General features: G+C 40.1%; 1 protein-coding gene across 1 annotated transcript; it reads right to left on the bottom strand.

Moving 5' to 3' along the window:
• Nucleotides 1-209: 209 nt before the first annotated feature.
• On the bottom strand, nucleotides 210-21396 carry LOC134753151 (zinc finger protein 260-like). Its single transcript, XM_063688940.1, has 4 exons — nucleotides 20979-21396; nucleotides 11998-12216; nucleotides 2867-9477; nucleotides 210-776 (listed from the first exon to the last, which is right to left on the bottom strand). The coding sequence occupies exons 1-3, from the start codon at nucleotides 21307-21309 to the stop codon at nucleotides 7664-7666; spliced, it is 2364 nt and encodes a 787-aa protein (XP_063545010.1). The 5' UTR covers nucleotides 21310-21396; the 3' UTR covers nucleotides 210-776; nucleotides 2867-7663.
• Nucleotides 21397-22084: the final 688 nt, after the last annotated feature.

Below are 22084 nucleotides of genomic sequence, written 5' to 3' on the forward strand. Positions count from 1 at the left end.
CTTTATTTTCTTTATATGGTTATGGCGGGTTATCTTAGAGCCCATCAACGTGCTCACTAGCGCCACTGGTAAATAATTGTGATTATTTAAAATTAACGATAGATATTTAAAGAAGGGGGCCGCTACGTACTGTATTTTGTATTTAGGCACCTTTTGAATACAATATAATAGTTTTTAAGTTGCTGGATTCGTCGATCTATGAACTCAAAACAAAAACGGACGTTTTAACTTTGGACGCATAGATTGACGAATCCAGCAACGTAAAAACTATTATATTGTATTCGAAAGGTACCTAAATACAAAATACAGTACGTAGCGGCCCACTTTTTTGAATTTCTATCGTTAATTTTAAATAATCACAATTATTTATCAGTGGCGCTAGTGAGCACGTTGATAGGCTCTTAAGCCCGTACTTAGGACTCATTGTCAGGGCAATAACAAAATTGAATGAAGTCACCACATAGATTTATTTCACTGCACTCTGACTGATTGAACAAAGGTTACAAGCCGGCAATTATGTTCTTTGCCAAATATTTAATAGGAAATATTACGCAAAACTCTGCCACTACCAATACATATGTTGAGGTAAGTGCGGACTATTTTTTCAACAATATGTAAGCTATCACGATTTATTTATTAGGGATTTTTCGACAAGTTAACGTTAGTTATTGCTTCGGCTGTCGTTCTCTTGGTCTCCAATATCTCCATGTTCAGGACGTCAAGGCTGCGGGCCTCGCTTAGTTCGTGCGAGCGCTCCTGGTAGGCGCTTTCGAGGCCTGAGGACAATACTAAGTGTTATTTACTTATACAGTACTGATTATACTATTTACTAACATACCAAACTAAAAAACAACAACAATAACAATTATTCGATACAAGACCTCCAACCCCGGCCAAAGGGGCGTAGGAATATTTTCTAATTTCATAGAATGTATACTTTTTAGGGTTCCGTACCTCAAAAGACAAAAAAAGGGACCCATATAGGATCACTGTGCGTCCGTCTGTCTGTCAAGACAGATCTCGGTAACGCGTGGAGGTATCGAGATGAAATTAAAACCATATACTCAGGTCTATAGCCCCTAGAAGCTGTGAAGAAATCAAATTTTTAAGTTAAAGTAAAAAAAGATACGGCCGTTTATGCCGCAAAAAACGTAAATTTCGACACTCTCAAAAGAACCAAAGTTGATAGGGTACTGCCCGTTCACTTAGAACTATGAAACTTGACAACTAATATCGTCTTACACTACAAATTTATTTATCGTATGGCATTACAGTTACTGGCTTTAAATGAAATACTAATCTAAAGATTGAGGTTTGCACTCTTCAAATACTCGATGGCCCTTTCACTGAGGTTCGCGAGGTCTTCAATCCGTCCCTTGAACTTGGTGAGAGGGCATTCCAGAACAATGCACTGAGGGGAGTCACACCAGCCCCATTTATGCACACTACAAATACAGGGAAAAATCTGAAAACTATATGTATTATGTTAAAATAAAAAAATAGTTAACTTTGTACGGAACCCTCGGTGGGCGAGTCCGACTCACTCGACCCGGGCGGTTTTTTTTAAATGAAGTCGTTCTGCAAGAGCAACATTCCTACCGTGGCCGTGCTATATGCCCATATACCCTGACACAACGAGAGACAGGCGTCAGACACGTGCACTAACCTGGAGGAGCGGCGTCACTAGCCTGGAGGAGCGGCGTCAATAGCCTGGAGGAGCGGCGTCACTAGCCTGGAGGAGCGGCGTCACTAGCCTGGAGGAGAGGCGTCACTAGCCTGGAGGAGCGGCGTCACTAGCCTGGAGGAGCGGCGTCAATAGCCTGGAGAAGCGGCGGCACTAAGCTGGACGAGCGGCGTCAATAGCCTGGAGGAGCGGCGTCACTAGCCTGGAGGAGCGGCGTCACTAGCCTGGAGGAGCGGCGGTTCTAACCTGGAGGAGCGGCACTGGGCCCCGGCGCCGGCGCGGACTCTCGCCGCGCGTAAGTGTGGTCGTGCGCGGCGTCACTAGCCTGGAGGAGCGGCGGCACTAGCCTGGAGGAGCGGCGTCACTAGCCTGGAGGAGCGGTGTCACTAGCCTGGAGGAGCGGCGGCACTAACCTGGAGGAGCGGCACTGGGCCCCGGCGCCGGCGCGGACTCTCGCCGCGCGTAAGTGTGGTCGTGCGCGGCGTCACTAGCCTGGAGGAGCGGCGGCACTAGCCTGAAGGAGCGGCGTCACTAGCCTGGAGGAGCGGCGGCACTAACCTGGAGGAGCGGCACTGGGCCCCGGCGCCGGCGCGGACTCTCGCCGCGCGTAAGTGTGGTCGTGCGCGGCGTCACTAGCCTGGAGGAGGGGCGTCACTAGCCTGAAGGAGCGGCGTCACTAGCCTGGAGGAGCGGCGTCACTAGACTGGAGGAGCGGCACTGGGCCCCGGCGCCGGCGCGGACTCTCGCCGCGCGTAAGTGTGGTCGTGCGCGGCGTCACTAGCCTGGAGGAGGGGCGTCACTAGCCTGGAGGAGCGGCGTCACTAGCCTGGAGGAGCGGCGTCACTAGCCTGGAGGAGCGGCGTCACTAGACTGGAGGAGAGGCACTGGGCCCCGGCGCCGGCGCGGACTCTCGCCGCGCGTAAGTGTGGTCGTGCGCGGCGTCACTAGCCTGGAGGAGCGGCGGCACTAACCTGGAGGAGCGGCGTCACTAGCCTGGAGGAGCGGCGTCACTAGCCTGGAGGAGCGGCGGCACTAACCTGGAGGAGCGGCACTGGGCCCCGGCGCCGGCGCGGACTCTCGCCGCGCGTAAGTGTGGTCGTGCGCGGCGTCACTAGCCTGGAGGAGCGGCGGCACTAACCTGGAGGAGCGGCGTCACTAGCCTGGAGGAGCGGCGGCACTAACCTGGAGGAGCGGCACTGGGCCCCGGCGCCGGCGCGGACTCTCGCCGCGCGTAAGTGTGGTCGTGCGCGGCGTCGCGCGCGTCACCGTGGGCGACCGAGAGCTGACTGCTCCTGACATCTGCAACTGAGATATTTTTTATACCATAGATACTACCTCTCTTTTGTTTAGACGTAGCTTAAGGACGTATGTATGGGCATATCAGGGTCACAAAGCAATATGTTGCAGTAAGAAGCAAAAACTAAGTCTAGGGATAATTAAATAAAAACAATGTTTTTTAGACAATTTGCAACCCATTAGCATGATAGTTATGAAATATTATACGAGACTCGTCTTGATTATGAAAGTGATATGGTAAACCTAACCTGCCCTGTTAGCAACACATCATAATAATAATAATAATAATAAAAGCCTTTATTAACAATCTAACTTACATACATATTTCTAGTACCTAAACTTATGTTTACTTACATATTTATTTATTTATTTTATAATATTTCTTCTTTTTATTCTATTTTTTTCTTTTGGCACTGGTTATGTCGTTTCTGCAGATTGTCTTGCTTTGCAGCATAGGCCTCCCCAAGATTTCTCCATGCTAATCGGTCTCTTGCTATTCTCATCCATGTTGTTCCTGCTGTTTTCTTTATGTCGTCCTCCCATCTACAGTATTGACCTCCTTGTTTCCTCTTATTGTACTTAGGACACCAATCCATCACATCTTTGGCCCATTTGTCTTTGTTTGTTCTTATAATATGGCCTGCCCAGTTCCATTTCAATTTTTTGATGTAGTGTTTTATATCAGTAATTTTTGTGCGCTGTCTTATTGCTGTAAGTGTTATCCTATCTCGTAGTTTAATATTTAAAATACTCCTTTCTATGCTGTGTTGGCATGTCTGTAGAGCTTTGGTATTTTGTTCAGTGGGATTCCATGTCTGGCAGCCATAAGTCATACTCGGTAGAATGCAAGTATCAAATACTTTCCTTTTAGCATTCAATGGTATGTCAGGGTTTTTCATTACTTCTTTATAGGACCAGTATCTCTTCCAAGCGATATTTATTCTATTGTTAATTTCTTTTGATGTTAGATCATGTGGGGATATTATTTGTCCAAGATAAGTATACTCCTCCACATATTCTATAAAACTATTGCAGTGATTAATTGGAATTTTGGTGCAGTTAGTCATTACTTTTGTTTTTTCTATATTCATTGATAATCCGACTTTTTCGCTTTCACAAACAAGTTGTTCTATCATTTCTTGTAGTTGTCCAGCGTCTTCAGAAAGTAGGATAAGATCATCTGCAAAGCGTAGATGGTTTAGTAGTACTCCATTAACTCTGATACCATATTTACTCCATTCGAGGTGTCTGAATACATGCTCGAGGACAGCAGAAAAAAGTTTTGGCGACAAGGGATCACCCTGTCTTACTCCACGTTTAACAGGGAAGTATTCTCCTGTGCGATCTGTTCTAATCTTGGCCTGCATGTTCTCGTAGATATTGCTGATTAGGCGGACGTACTTGTTATGTATTCCTTGTGCTGTTAGCGTTTCCCAGATCTTCTCATGTTTCAGAGAGTCGAACGCCTTGTTGTAGTCTATGAATGCCAGATAGTATGTTATTCTGTATTCATTACATTTTTGAATGACTTGTTTGATGGTGTGTATATGGTCAATAGTTGAAAAGTCTTTACGGAATCCCGCTTGCTCCTTAGGTTGGTTCTCATCTAAGGTCTTAGTCAAGCGGTCTAGTAGAACCTTCGAGAACACTTTATATATGTTTGACATAAGCGAGATGGGTCTATAATTTGAAATATCATCGACGTTTCCCTTTTTATGTAGTAACACTATGGTTGATGTAGACCATTGTTGTGGGATTCGTTCTGTTATTAGGATTTCATTAAATAGTTCTGTGGTTGGAGACAGAATAGTTTCACAAGTTCCCAGTAATAATTCATTTGAGACCCCATCTTCTCCCGCTGCTTTGCCTTTCTTTTGAGACTTAATGGCTTTATTAACTTCTTCTTTCATTATAAGCGGAATTGGTTCTTCATTTTTTTCCTCAATGTCTTTTAGTGGTCTGTGTGTTTTATCTTTACAGCTGTATAGTTCACAGTAATAGTCGGTGGCAGCTTCTATAATGTTTGTTCTACTTGTCCTTGACTTTTTGGACTTATGGTGTTTTAAACTTTGTATCCAACTTGAGTGTTCCCGAAGTTCTTTCCATGCTTTCTTGGCCCCGCCAAATTTTTCTATATGGGATTTCAATGTTGTGGTTCTCATTTCTTGTCTATGTTTCCTAATATGTTTATTGATTTCTTTACTTAGTTTTGTTATTAGTTGTTTATTACTTTTTCTATCTTCAAAAAGAAGTCCTCTTTTTCTGATTAAGTCTTTCGCTTTAGATCCAATGGTGTCTTTTGGAGACTTAATACTTTCAACTTTTTCCTTTACGTTTTTGAGGGCTTGTTCTATTAAATCATATTTTTCTTGTGCACCTTTCACTACCTTTGTTTCATGTAATTGTTTCTCAAGAGATTCTAAAATGTTGTTTGGTAAAGGTAGTTGGATTGGCAATGTAGTCCGCTTTATATTTTTCCTAGATTGTTTTGGAACATTAGCATATAAATGCCCCTGAAGCAGTCTGTGATCTGTATTGTAGTTTAGCTTGTTTATTACTTTGGTATTTGAGAACAGTCTTGGATTGTTTGTCATAATAAAATCGATTTCGTTTCTTACTAGTCCGTTTGGCGATTGCCACGTCCATTTTCTTTTAAATTTACTTTGATAATAGCTATTCATAATATGCAAATTGTTTTCTTGAGCAAAGTTTATTAATTTATCACCATTATCATTCCTCTTGCCAGTTGTATGTGGGCCAAGTATGTTATTTTCATTTTTCATTCTCTTGCCAATTTGACCATTAAAATCTCCCATTACAATAATAGTGCTATATAAGTTTTCCATGGTTCTGTTTAGTTCTGTGTAAAATATGTTTTTTCTAGCAGCGCCTGCTGTTTCAGTTGGTGCATATACTTGGACAATTGAAATTGGTTTCTTGTGACCCGGAAGGATGATGTTCAACAATGCAATTCTGTCTGATATGCCTTTAAATTCAATTATTCTGTTTTTCAAGTGTTTTTTAACTAGAAATCCGACACCATATCGTCCACGTATTTCATTTTTGTAATACATTATAAAGTTTTTGTATTCTATTATTTTTTCCTCTGCTCGCCTTACTTCACTAATGCCGATGATGTCCCAATTGATGTTTTGTAGCGCTTGATCAAGCTCTAACAAGGATTCCTCGGACCTCAGCGAACGTGTATTGAGTGTTGCAATATATAGTCTTTTCCTGTGTGCTGTTTCTTTTTTTTTTGTATCATCCAGGGTAGTTGGCATTGTTGTATGGGAGTGACTTGATTCCTTGTCTTGATATACTTGGGGGGTGTGGTCTTTAGCCCCGCGGTGACCAGCCGTATTGGGGCTTTTGTTGTTTCTGCTTATTGAATTCTTATCTATTTTGTTTATTTTGTTCACGTTACCGGTGCCTGTTGATTGTTATTGGTTTTGTTGTTCATTGTGTTTTTCAGACAAGGCGTAGGATCGGGCCCTCATGTATGCGAATGCATCTGTCTTATGCATTTTTGCTGGGGCCACTATATTTTTTCCACTGCTTTGAAGAGGAGAGTTTGTGTTGTTGGGTGATGTGGAAGCTTCTCTTTTTCTTTTCTCGACCTCTGACGAATCCCTTGTAAATATTTTGTTGTTGCGAATGAATGCATTTTCACCTTTTTCCTTTGCCAATTTAAGTTCTTTCTGCAAGTTTCTACGTGTCTCCAAGGTTTCTTTTGAAAAATCTTCTGTAATGTATGTGTTTTGCGGCATCTCTTTCTTCTTTTTAACAATTTCAATTTTCTTCTGGCGCGAGACAAGCGTAATAAGTATAGGTCGCACTTTCTCCTCATTTTTTCGCCCTAGCCTGTAGTAATTGCTTAATTCGTGGGGATCTAAGGTAATATTCAGGTTTTTCACGCTTTCATTTATAACATTAAACAAGTCTTCGTGATTACGCTCTGTTTCTTTCACACCGTGCAGCAATAGATTGTTTTGTCTGTTTTTTTCTTCTAAATACTTAACTTTTTTGTGTAATGTTTCGATCTCAGTTTTCACAATTTTGTTCTCCTCTTGTAACGGTTTAATCTTTTCGTCTATTTTACGCATAATAGTCTCCGTCACATTGTGTGTAATCGTTGCAGTTTGTTTATCAAGTTCTATTTTCATCAACGCCAACAACTTTGACATTTCTTCTGACATACCGTCGGTAATCATAGTGTAGTAACTCAACGCCGTATATGTTTCGGTTTTGCGAGTTACGGAACGTGTTCCGTTCGTTGTGTTGGTAGCGGTGTCACTGTCTGTCTTGATAAATGTTGACTATGGTTTTATAACCTTTCGCGAAGTTTCGAGTTGTTTATTTTGTTTGTTTCGCTTCACTGATCTGTTCTTATATGATCTTTAGAGCGTACACTGTGTGTCCCATCGATATTGCGTAACAATGGTGATAATGAGTTGCGTATACACATTTATTTCGGTTAAAATCGGGAGCACTTTCACAAACACAGTTGCTACTTTGACAGCCGGAAACGGAAAAAAGCAACACATCATAGTGAAATTTGAACCACTTTCAGATGTACGACAAAGTTCATATTATACCTACGTAATTTTTTTTAACAACCATCTAGCCCATTTGATTGTGACAAAAAAACCATACAAAAGGTCTAGAAAACTAATGAGAATAAAACTAATGTGTGTGTGTGTGTGTTTCCTGATGGAAAGCAGATTTGTATATCAATACTAATTTCAGACATGGATAGAATATAAGATTAAGCTTCTTACCTTTACGCCGTCGTTCAAGATCCAGTAAAAAATTCTTTGAACCTGTAAACTCGTCATTAATGTGTTTACCTTTATGGATTAGTAAACCTTCGCCAGTATGTTTTCTTAGATGAAGCTTCAAAGAACTTTTATGGCTGCTAACATAACTACACTGGTCACATTTGTAAGGCTTGTCGCCAGTGTGTTTTCTTACATGAACCTTCAATATACATTTTTGGCTGCTAGCATAACTACACTGGTCACATTTGTAAGGCTTGTCACCAGTGTGTTTCCTTATATGAACGTTCAAATTACTTTTTTGGTTGCTAGCATAACTGCACTGGTCACATTTGTAAGGCTTGTCGCCAGTGTGTTTTCTTACATGAACCTTCAATTTATATTTTTGGCTGCTAGCATAACTACACTGGTCACATTTGTAAGGCTTGTCACCAGTGTGTTTCCTTATATGAACTTTCAAATAACTTTTTTGGTTGCTAGCATAACTGCACTGGTCACATTTGTAAGGCTTGTCGCCAGTGTGATTTCTTACATGAAGCTCCAAAGAACTTTTATGGCTGCTAGCATAACTGCACTGGTCACATTTGTAAGGCTTGTCGCCAGTGTGTTTTCTTACATGAACCTTCAATTTATATTTTTGGTTGCTAGCATAACTACACTGGTCACATTTGTAAGGCTTGTCACCAGTGTGTTTCCTTATATGAACTTTCAAATCACTTTTTTGGTTGCTAGCATAACTGCACTGGTCACATTTGTAAGGCTTGTCGCCAGTGTGATTTCTTACATGAAGCTCCAAAGATCTTTTATGACTGCTAGCATAACTACACTGGTCACATTTGTAAGGCTTGTCACCAGTGTGTTCCCTTATATGAACTTTCAAATTACGTTTTTGGTTGCTAGCATAACTGCACTGCTCACATTTGTAAGGCTTGTCGCCAGTGTGAACTCTTACATGAAGCTCCAAAGATCTTTTATGGCTGCTAGCATAACTACACTGGTCACATTTGTAAGGCTTGTCACCAGTGTGTTTCCTTATATGAACTTTCAAATGACTTTTTTGTTTGCTAGCATAACTGCACTGGTCACATTTGTAAGGCTTGTCGCCAGTGTGATTTCTTACATGAAGCTCCAAAGATCTTTTATGACTGCTAGCATAACTACACTGGTCACATTTGTAAGGCTTGTCACCAGTGTGTTCCCTTATATGAACTTTCAAATTACGTTTTTGGTTGCTAGCATAACTGCACTGCTCACATTTGTAAGGCTTGTCGCCAGTGTGAGTTCTTACATGAAGCTCCAAAGAACTTTTATGGATGCTAGCATAACTACACTGGTCACATTTGTAAGGCTTGTCGCCAGTGTGTTGTCTTATATGACGTTGCAAATTTCCTTTATGGGCACTAGCATAACTACACTGGTCACATTTGTAAGGCTTGTCGCCAGTGTGATTTCTTACATGAAGCTCCAAAGAACTTTTATGGATGCTAGCATAACTACACTGGTCACATTTGTAAGGCTTGTCGCCAGTGTGTTTTCTTATATGACGTTGCAAATTTCCTTTTTGGGCACTAGCATAACTACACTGATCACACTTGTATGGTCTCGCATCAGTATGTTTTCTCAAATGCCTGATTAACCATACTTGTCTAACTGTTGCATATTTACAGTGGGCACATTGGTATATATCTGGTCTACCAATTGGTTTCATCCGAGGAGTTTGCTCTGCAACAAAAATGTTTTATTTTGTTACATTAAATATGTATCGCATTCTTCAGATGATCCTTTACGTTGTTGTGTTATGCGATAGTAGATAGTACTAAAGATAGTAACTAAATGTAATACCTACTTATATGAAACGAAAGTTAGTACCTATTTTTTTTATATAACGTAATACTGCATGCACTGTTAACTTTTAAGAGTTAAATATTTTTAATTTTCTTTATTAATTCATAATGTAATAATAATATTTTTTTTCTCTTGTCAATGTCTTCCGAAGCCTTAATTAAGCTCCGAATAATCAAAATATTTGTATTTAATAAGTGGTGAATGGTGTTGGTCACACATACTGTAAGGTGTTAAAAATACTATATTTAACTCTCTCTTGTAGTGACTGTTTGTTTACTTAAAAAAAAACCGCAATGCGTTTGCCGCACACCCATATTACATCAGATAATCTAATAAAACTACATTGTTTTACGCGGTAAGCGCATTGTCATTTTTCCTACATTCTGTTGACGCATGTGTTCAACGCTGCGCTTATTGCATAAAACAAACGCGCGCTTCAAAGATAGTGGCTTTCCATCAGATAAGGGTTATTATGCAAGTGGAGCATAAAGACTCTTCTCTGATGGAAAGCCAGATATAATAACATTTCTTATATATTCTGGCAAGCTGACATTCTCAGTAGAAAAAGACGATAAATAGGGATGTTGACAATTTTTTAGAACTGTTTCAATTTTATAGATAGACACCTTAACTATTGCAAAAAAAAAAAAATTTTATTCATTAAGTTTAGTATTTAAATTTCGCGCAAAAACGCTCCAAGCTGTCACGTGATCTTGATGACGTAACGATGTGATAAACAAACTGCTGTCAGTCCCATCTCTCCTCACCTCACAACCAGGTTTGACAACTTGCCTGTGCGTGTTTCTCACACACCGTGGCGTCACGCGCTCCGATTTGCGTTTGCAGTCACGTGAAGCTGCGCATTATTTTAAAATATTTTAATACGCATATTTACACTTACTAAATATCAAAGATAGATATAACTCCGTAATAGATGGATACAGTCTAAGGAAAAAACGTGCCTCGAAAATCAAGAAAATTTGATTCTCGTTCAGAGGGCGCTACTAGCTTTGGCCTACTGTCGTATAGATGGCGTTGACGGTTTCGTTTGTTATTTAACAATTTTAACGCATATCAGTGAAAGAACATGGGTCAAAATCATAAAAATAATTAATGCCAATAAAAAAAACCATTTATCCATAGTTAAATACATTTTATCGTATTTTTATAAATCTTCATTTTTAGTTTTAAAGTGTTTCGACAGATGGCAGTGAATTTACTGTGGTTACAAAATTTACTATGACAGTACCGCTCTAGTATAAGTTACTCTATGCTAAATATATGCTTATATATGCTTTCTCCTCTCATCTACTCAAAGGTTAACTGGAAGAGATCCCTCAAAGGGATAAGTTCGCCTTTGTACATCTTATTATTTGTACCATGTAATTTTTAATATGTATATTTGTACAATAAAGAGTTTACTACTACTACTACTACTAAATATGATTTTCAGCATTCTAATATTCCCTGCTATGGTAAAAACATAACATTTTATATATTCGCGATTCATATCAACATCCCTATTAGTATGGGAGACCGATCCTTCGCGCGTATTGGCACATTGTCTAATGACAGAGGTGGCTTGCCAGAGTATAGATTAGGTTCATTCACAAGTGCTTTGGTTCGTATTGTCTTGCTATTAAAGGATAGATTTAACAAATCTGCGCGTCTACATATATACACTATCTATATACACTATGATGTTTTGGTGAGGGAATGTGTGTCGGCAAAGGACGACCTGGCGTCGTAGTCACGGCATTGCGATGTCATCCCTTGCCGACTGTGGCGGTCAAAGGGCAAAACTATCCGTGACCTTTATAATACGATTCCCACCGAACTCTATCGCTTCTACATACATAATGTATAGACACATTGAAAATGCGCTCCGGCGCGGCCCGACTCCAGGGTCGGTGGGAATCGTACATTAACTTTCAGCAGATTTTTGTCTAACGCCTCTTGTACTCTTTTTCCATGCATTTTTTCTAGAAAAGTGTTAGTGTCAGCTTTCCGAGTCCGGTCCAGACACATCCCTACAAACAAGTTTCTGTGTATGATGTTATGATGGGTGGTAGATAGTCACCACTGTGTGTAAACTGTCAGAAGACTGATGACTTGTCTCACGTGTTGTTGTAAATTGGAATGCGTCCGGAATTCGGACTTAAGAAAAATAATTTTTGGTAGTCTGGGTTCCATGCACAGACAAAGAAGTCAGTGTTTACCACTTTATTGACCTCTCCCTTGAGTAGGGAACTATGTCAACTATGAAAGCACCCATAAGGCTGACATGTTCATCTAGAGTGTCCAAAGCCTCATTAAAAACCAGATTAAAAAAAATACATAAAAAAAAACATGCAAAAGGAAAAAATAATAGCACATAAGTACTAATAAATCACTTACCATCGCAGTTTCCTTCAACAATCTCAACTGTGGTGTTCCTGTATCCACACACTACATCAGCTTCATGACCTTGTCTCCGGCTGTCCAGGTCTGTGCTCCGGGTGCTAGTGTGCAGTGTGTCCACAACAAAACGCTCCAGCCTCACACAGCAATCCTTTAGAAGGGGCCTCCCGGGGACAATCTCACATGACTGTTTCACTTCTACCCCCAGGTTGAAAGCTGAAACCGCCCAGATTAAAATAACATTAACTCTTGTTTATTTTAACTAACACTAGAAAATCTGGGGGCCTGGTAGTTCCCCGCCAAGTTGAGCAAAACAAAGAGACCTGGCTGTACCATCCTTTCCTCAAAGCCATTTAGGCCATTTTCAACCAAAATTCCTTTCTTTTCATACAATAAAGTGTTTAGTCATGTAGTGTATTGAAATATGAGGGTACTCCCACAAAACCAGTCTGGATTTGTCAGGTACGTAAGCACATGTGCTCTCCCGAATTTCGGTGATTATATCGCGATATAATAGTGGCGACGAGGCAAATCGGTAGTAAAAGCGTGTATTAGACTGTGTTAGTGACTTTTTGTGAAGTTGTAAGTGCAAAGTGCAAAAAAATGGGTATTAAATTTGGTGAATTTGATATGGGTCATGGCTGCTGGGAAAACTACATTACAAGGTTTGAATTCTGTTTAAGTGCAAATGATATTGTGGCTGAGGTCAAGAAGAAGGCGAATTTGTTGGCGGTGTGTGGCTCTCAACTATTTGACTTAATAGTTTCTTTGTCATCTCCGACTAGTATAGGGGACATAACCTATAAACAAAGTTTGATATTTTTGAAGGCTCATTTTCACCCCACACCTAATGAGATTGTAGAATCTTTTAAGTTTCACTCAAGAAATCAAGAAGAGGGGCAGAAGATTCGAGATTAAGTGGCAAATATAAGGAAAATAAGTATTCATTGCAATTTTACAGACTTAGACCGAACTTTACGAGAGCGGTTGGTATGTGGTATTAGGAGCAAAGAGGTTCAAAGGAAATTGTTACAATATGAGAAGCTGACATTTACTTAAGCAACTGAGATAGCATTTTCACATGAGAGTGCCACATTTGATTCTAGTATTATTGTAGTGCCAGTACCATCTAAACCAAATGTGGAGGTAAATGAACCCATGGAAGTAAACAAAATCACTAACAAAAAGGTTGACAAACAGAATAAACCATTCTTCAGGTGTGGTAGGCAACACAGAGGAGAGTGCAGATTCCGTTGGAGTAGATGTAATGCGTGTGGCAGAACTGGCCACATTGAGGCAGTCTGTCTTACAAAAAATTAACAGGATGCCATCATCCTGTTTATACATAAATTCATTTATTTATTTTTTGATTTATGTATGTCCATACATAAATCAAATTGTAATGGATTATATGCAAATGTAAACAATATTAGAGAAAATAAAGTTGACCCCATTATATCACTAGCTACTGTAACCTCAAAGGTGCTCGATAGCCTGCTTACTGAACAGCTCAAAAAACACGTCAAGCTGCATGACGCACAATTTGGATTTCGAGCTGGTTTATCCACAGAAACGGCAATTGTGTGTCTTAAGCGGGCTATCGGGTACTACAAGGACAGAAAAACACCGATCTACGCCTGCTTCCTGGACTTGTCTAAGGCTTTTGACCTGGTTGCTTACCACCTATTGTGGGAAAAGCTAAGTCGCACTACAGTGCCAGTAGAATGTATTACCCTTTTAAAATATTGGTATGGCAACCAGGTCAATCAGGTGAGATGGGTGAACACTATGTCCGACGAGTATAGGCTTGGGTGTGGTGTCAGACAAGGGGGGTTGTCGTCGCCTATTCTGTTCAACCTTTATGTAAACCAGTTGATCGAGGAGCTCAGCAGCACGCATGTAGGATGTCATATTGACGGTGTCAGCATCAATAATATTAGCTATGCAGATGACATGGTGCTGCTGGGTCCCTCCATCAATGCCATTAGGCAACTGGTTAGTAAATGTGAGAGTTATGCTGAGCAACATGGCCTGAGGTACAACGCAAAAAAGAGTGAAGTTATGATATTCAAATCGAATAAATATAACCCTACAGTTGTGCCTCCGGTAATGTTGGGTGGCGTTCCACTAAAGGTAGCGGACCAGTTTAAATATCTGGGGCACATGGTCACGCCGGACTTGCGAGACGATGCGGATATAGAGAGGGAGAGGAGGGCCTTGTCTGTGCGAGGTATCATGATTGCCCGCAGGTTCGCTCAGCGCATAGGGTTAATATTGTATAATTTTAATTTTGAATTTTTATCAATGTTATTTTATATTATTAATTTTTTATTTTCTATTTTTCTTTTTGTAATTTTTGTAATGTGTTAAAATATGGGTTTGTAAGACCTGAAATAAATGATTTTTATTTTTTATTATGGTAAAGGTGTCAATTTTATTGTATTTTAACCAAAAAAAGGATTTAAACAGTGATTAAACTAAATCTAAACCTAAATTAGCCTGAGGCATTGTTCCCAGGACACTGGCCGCGTTCCCCCTCTGCACAGTGAGGCTGAGCTTCTGCGCAAAAAATGCGCCAGCTCGTAGGTCGCCAGACACCCAGACTAGTTTGGTAGAAATTTCTTTTACTAGTTTTCTGGTGTCTGACGACCAAGGACCGAAAGTTTCAATCGCAAGTGCCGCAAATATATAATTAGTTTTTAGAAATGCATATTTGCGGCACTTGGCAATTTGGGCGTCGTCTGCTGCCGACCCCGGCTTCCTGGCAGAGCGCCGGACGTGAGATGGGGCCAGCGTGTCAACGCATGTTACATCCCACGCCAGGGGCCGCCCCAGGAACCAAGGTACGAGCGAGCAGCCGTCGGGCCTTTTGCCATCCGCCGCAGATAGACCAACTGGCTCCAGGGTTGCTGGTATGGAGACGGTACCGATTGAGGGGTCTATTATTGACATGGAAGTTGATACGGGATGTGCATTTACTCTAATTTCTGAAGTGACAGCCAGACTCATTTGGAAAGGGAAATTACCTGTATTAGAGGAAGATGATATTGCATTGACTACATGGACAGATAGCCAATTAAGAACATTGGGGAAAATTCAAGTGCAAGCTTCTTTTAAGGGTTTACAAAATAATCTTATAATGTATATAGCCAGAGGTAACGGACCCAGCCTCTTAGGGCGAAATTGGTTTCAGCCATTCGGAATACGGGTTCAAGGAGTCATGCATCTGAAAATAAACAGTGAGGCTCCTACAGACATATAGCGATGTTTTTCAGGAAGGTTTGGGAAAGTATAAAGGCCCATTAGTGAACACCGAGAGAAGGAGCGGTGCCTAAGTTTTTGAAAAGTAGACCCATTCCTTTTGCTTTGAGGGAAAGAGTAATTAAGGAAATAGACAGACTAGTAGAGGAAGGAGTCTTGGAGCCAATTGCACACTCCGAGTGGGCTACCCCTATAGTACCAGTTCTGAAACCGAATGGTAATGTATGGCTTGGTGGTGACTATAGGTCTACAGTAAATATGGTGACCGACACTGATACATATCCTCTGCCTACTCTAGATGAGGCTTTCACAGCCATACAGGGTGGCACGATTTTCAGCAAAATTGATTTAGAAAGGGCATACACTCAAGTTAGTGTGGACGAGGCAACAGCACAGCTATTAACAATAAATACACCGAAAGGCCTTTATAAAATGAAACGTCTAGCTTTTGGGGTTAAAGCGTGTCCAGGCATCTTTCAAAGACTAATGTCTTCCTTGCTTACAGGAATAAGAGGGATAGCTGTGTTACTGGATGATATTGTTGTAAGTGGCACAGATGTCGCTGAGCATAACTCCAGGTTAGAAATGGTCTTAAAGAAATTACAAGAAGCTGGCCTAAGGGTAAACAAGGAAAAGTGTAATTTTGCAGTAAGAAGTGTGAAATTTTTAGGATTCCTCATTGATGAATGTGGTATACATCCTTGTGAAGATAAAATACATGCAATAGGGTATTTGACAACATTAAAAATATATAACGAATTGCTGTCATCCTGAAAGATAATAAACTAATAAAGTATATTTCACTATATTTAAATGTAAATTATGTTTATTTTTTGGAAAATAAGCGAAAGAAAATTTAATATTTTTTGAAATTTCATCAGGGACGTGAACGCTCTGTGATTGGTCAACGCTCGGATGACGTCACACGCGGGTAAAAATTCTTGATTGCCTTGAGTGTTTTAACTGTTTTATTTGTATTTAGTTAATTTTAGTTATTGTTCCACAGTTTTCTGATATATTCCGATTTATCCGTATATCTAGTAGCACAATATTCATAAGAATCTCAAAATGGAGCCGAAATATGTGAAAGCTGATAGAGCAACCTACCAGACAGACGCATTAATGGTTACACTTTTCTTTAAAGATAATCCGGATTACTATGCTGCGGAACTTAGAAATGTAAAAACATTTCGATTTCGATGATACGAATACGACGACGATATATATACCTATATATATATATATAGAATACGATGACGAGAATAATATCTCCATACTGCACTTTAGTTTGAAAGAAAAAGTATGCTACTAACTACCTACTAATGCTGAAAGAGCTATGTTATGAGGTTATGTAGTAATACATTAAATACCTAGATTTTGTTTCGTTAAATAACAAAATCCGCTGCTTTAATTACCATATTTATTTACAGTTAAATATTACTTACATCGAAGTGGTCTTCACACATAAAAACATTTATATGCGCTTAAATGATCTTTGGGTCTCTTCGCGCTAGTTTTAACCACATTTTTCTTATTTTGGGATTCGTTGGAACGGAAACAAACAATTTATCTGGATTTTTTTATAGTCGTACTTGAACATTGCGGCACTATACACCATTTATATACCATTTTACAGTGAAATAATCAATTCAATGCACATAAACTATAAGATTTACTAAGGTCATTGACTGAGTTTACTCGCGTGTGACGTCACACGTGTCACGTGATTAGCCCCTTTGCAAAAACAGCGTTTAAGGCGCGTTCAAAATAAATAAACTTTAACATTGTTTTTTTATATTTAATACAGGAAATTTCACGGAAATATCAATGTAGTGTAATTATTAAGTCATAAACAATAAATTTAAACCATTTTCAAAAATTGGTCAAATAGCCTATGGAGGGTACACCGGCCCCAAGTAATGTAAAAGAACTCCAAGCTTTCTTAGGATTACTTAATTTTTATGATCTGTTTTTACCACACAAAGCTAATATTGCTGAACCGCTGTATAAGTTGTTAAATAAAGATGTGAAATGGCAGTGGACTATACAGCATCAGAAGGCATTTGAAAAGTTGCGCAAGATGTTGTCGAGTACTGACACTCTAGTCCATTACGATGTGAATAAAGAGATAAGGATGTCTTGTGATGCGTCACAATTTGGCTTGGGCGCTGTTTTGGAACACGTGATGAAAGATGGATCTGTCAGACCGGTAATGTTTGCTTCAAGGACCATGAATGTTCATGAGAGGAATTATGGTCAGATAGACAAAGAGGCAGCAGCTATAGTATTTGGTCTTAAGAAATTCCACCAGTTTATTAGTGGCCGGAAGATTACGATCAGAACCGATCATAAACCGTTATTGGGGTTGTTTGAACCTAAAAAACCCATTCCTAATGTCATATCTCCAAGAATGCTTCGCTGGGCCTTACTGTTGAACTCCTATGATTACTCCATACAATATGTGGAAGGTAAAAAAATAGGAAACGCTGATGCTTTAAGCAGGTGGCCGTCCCGTGACCAGTCATCGGAAGAAGAATACTTAGGAGTCCTGCTTATAGAAGAAACTCCGACAGACCTGGAACTGTCAGCCAATGAAGTGGCTAAACTAACAGTTAAAGATAATACACTGAGCAAAATATTATACTGGATTCGGAACGGGTGGCCTAGCAAAGTGGATGTAGAATATAAAGTGTACTGGCAGAAACGAAATGAGATGTCAGAGTATAAAAATTGTGTTTTGTGGGGTAATCGGGTAATTATACCAGTCAAAATGAGACCGTATATCCTACAAGAATTACACTCCAATCATGACGGAATAGTAATAACTAAAGCCTTAGTCCGAAGTTATTTTTGATGGCCGGCCATAGACAAAGAAATTGAAAATTTGGTTAAAAAATGCGAAACCTGTGCTGAAAACAGGAATATGCCTTCCCAAGTGAGCCATAAGCGGATAAGACCGGAGAAGGCTTGGTCACGGTTGCATGTTGATTATGCGGGCCCATTTCAAGGTAAAACATTTCTTATACTGATTGATACATACATACATACATATAATCACGCCTATTTCCCGGAGGGGTAGGCAGAGACCACGGATTTCCACTTGCTACGATCCTGACATACCTCTTTCGCTTCCTTCACTTTCATAACATTCCTCATACACGCTCGCCGGTTTAGGGTGCTCTTGACCTGGCCTTTCTTCAGGATTTCCCCGATCTGATCAGAGAAAGTCCGCCGAGGTCTGCCCCTTCCAACTCCCGTTTCTACCTCTCCCTTATACACTCTCTTTGTTAGCCTTCTTTCACTCATTCTTTCCACGTGTCCAAACCATCTCAACATACCTTTCTCAATTTTTGTCACTACATCTTCGCTCAGTCCACACTTTTCCCTTATCACACTGTTCCTAATTCTATCTTGTAATCTCACACCACACACACTTCTCAACACTCTCATTTCCACTGCATTCACTTGGCTCTGATGCCTCTTCTGACTGATTGATGTTTATTCAAAATGGCCTGAAGTTAAGATTGTTCCGGATATGAGCTCATTTACATTAATAAATGTATTAAGGGATATATTTGCAGAACAAGGGTTACCAGACACCTTGGTCAGTGATAATGGCAGAAGTTTTATTTCAGATCAGTTTAAAAAAATTCCTATCAACAAATGGGATAAGACAAGTGTTGACACCACCTTACCATCCGGCGTCTAATGGACAGGCCGAGAGGACAGTTCAAACAGTTAAAAATAAATTGAGGAAACAGTCGACACTCCCATGGCACGTTACATTGCCTACAATACTTTATGGGTTGCGTACTACACCAAATAGTACTAGCAACAAATCACCAGCGGAATTTTTGAATAATAGACGTTTCAGAACAAAGTTTGACCACTTAAATCCTCTCACTTTTAAGAATCAAGAGAAAGTGGAAGTATGCGAGGAGAATGAAAACACTGAAGTACGTTCATTTCAAACGGGACAGACAGTGTATTTCCGGAATTGCAGTTCAGGACCACGCTGGTTGAAAGGAGTCATAGAGAAGAGACAAGGCATTTGTAGGTATATAATAAGATGGAATGGGAAGCTGATGATAAGACATATTAATCAGATACAAGGTCATGGGGGAGAGGCGAGAGATATCCGCCAGAATACATCGGAAGATACTGGTCGTGAAGTTTTACAGGACATGGAGGCGAATAAAACATGTGAAGATAGTGATGAGGATGAGGATATTAATGTAAAAGTAAATACTACTCCACCGGCCTCACAGTGGGCTGATATCATAGGGGTTTCTGGGCCAAAGGATTATACGTTTAACCAGAGCCAACAACGCATTCCACCAACCAACAAACGAACATGATCACCTTCATCACCACAAAACATGGAAGCCAAGAGATTAGCCATAGATGCCTATGAGAGTCTGTCAGAGTCTGATTATGAACAGACTGAAGATTCAAACCAAGACTTGTAGACGATGAATGATGATAGTTAGTTTTAGTATAAATATATATGATTAGAGCGTAAGGACCTTGTAACAGTCAATTGAATAGTATGAGTGAATTACCAATGAACAGTGAAACTTAGTGTTAGTGAACTATCTCGAGGGGAAGGCATGTAGTGTATTGAAATATGAGGGTACTCCCACAAAACCAGTCTGGATTTGTCAGGTACGTAAGCACATATGCTCTCCCGAATTTCGGTGATTATATCGCGATATAATAAGTTACTTACTTAATACAACTAAGATATATTCTCAATAACAATCTGGTAACCAGTGTCATAACAGTTCATGGACTATTTAACAAACATCTTTTCATAACAGGTGTCACAGACAGTCTCCTATGCAGAGGATGCCTGGAGACAGAAGAAACAGCCTCTCAAGTGGTGCTGGAATGCAGCAGAGTGGCCCCATACAGGGCAAAACATCTCGGATCCCCTAGAGACCTCCGAGAGGTCCTACTCGACATCAAAGGTTTGCCAGGATTCCTCGAGGAGCTGGGCTGGCAGGACTAGCCCACCCCCCATGCCACGCAAAATAGTCAGTCGTGGAGTTGCGAAAAATCGCCAAAGTATATGACATAGGTATGAGTATGGTATATGTATGCGTTTTGCGAAAAGTGGCAGCTGACATACAAGAAGTAGTACCCAAAAAGAAACAAACGAATTGCCTAGTCACTACATGGTACACCCCTCGGTATTGACTGAAATAACTGACGTGGTTTCACATTACATCTCGAACTTTTTTGTAGTAGAACTGTGTTGCGAGTAAGATGTATTTTTAGCATGTTGATAAAATTCTATCCATAAACAACAACTATAATAAAAGTTAGAGTTTTGAATGATTCACGGTTAGTTTCACTAGACTTATATTGTCACGGTCTATATCCCGGTCAATATAAGTCTAGTATAATAAAAGTTATCATATATTGTTCATTTAAATACATTAACCGTGTTTAAAATTCATTTGTTTATGTTACATGTCCGTCTTCAGTTCATAAACATACATATGTATACCAAATTTTAACTTAATTGGTCCAGCCGTTTCGGAGAAAATAGGCTGTGACAGACGGACAGACAGACAGACAGACGCACGAGTGATCCTAGAAGGGTTCCGTTTTTTCCTTTTGAGGTACGGAAACCTAAAAGTTATCATATATTGTTCATGCTTAATCTTATTATGATGAAATGGACAGGTTTAATCAAAGAACCCACAACTGACCTGTTGGTGCGTGGCGCACGCGCCGCTCCACTATCACGGGACCGAACACGAGCTCATCTTTGACTGCGTGGTCGGTGTACAGCTCCGCCGCTGCGGCCGCCGCGCTCACGCCGAGCGACTCGTCTTTTACATACACATCTAAGAATGAAGAATCGGCTTTTATAGATGCACCCTCGCACCTGGGCTCGTCTTTTACACGCACATCATCCAGCAAACGCTCAACTTTCACAGACACTCCCTCGACCATGGGCTCATCTGTTATACACACATCCTCACAGGGTTCAGCTTTCACGCAAACGCTCTCTACGCCCTGTATAGCTGATGACTCCATCGCTAACTTAAACACTCGGATATAGACGTAAATGTCAAGTAAAGTTAGGATTTGCCACTATCTATGAAATAGTAATTATATTCTCTTTGTAATTATTGCGCGGATACCAGGTTCCGCAAGGGCAGTGGAAAATAAACAGTCACTGTTCGCATATCAATTTGTTTTATTGTCTTGAATACACAAATATACTTGTAAAATAGGGAGCCACGTCCGATCATCAGCGTAGTCGATACCAAAGAGAATAGATAAATTCATAGTGACATATACAGAAAGGAGGTTAGGTGTGATACACACATGCGTAGGTATTATAAGGGTGCTAATACAATATTTCTAACACTTCCCCTCATACTTATAAGACCAATGCATAAACACAACATGAGCACACAGAACATTATACAAAACAAGAATAAGTTATCAATGTGTATTGGCACATCCCTGATAAAAGGCTTGAACTCAATATAATATCAATTATATCAGTTTACATTTACAATAATGCTTGCCTTAAGTAGAGACTAACTCTATCCATATACACATTCGTATAATAACATGCTTTCACACGACACAAACATGGACAAAGTGAAGAGACAGTGCATGCTATTTTTACGATTGCACATGTACATTTGTAAGCAAAATAAACTATTATATAATGACCTTACTTTCACACATGCAAACATACCTAATTATCTAACTTTATGTTCATGCTCTGAATGAATTTAGAATGTTTACATAGACTCAGCGGTTTGGTAAGTACATCGGCTATCATTTCTTCGGTTGG

This window comes from Cydia strobilella, chromosome 26, assembly GCF_947568885.1.
Source record: "Cydia strobilella chromosome 26, ilCydStro3.1, whole genome shotgun sequence".
NCBI classification, from domain to species: domain Eukaryota; kingdom Metazoa; phylum Arthropoda; class Insecta; order Lepidoptera; family Tortricidae; genus Cydia; species Cydia strobilella.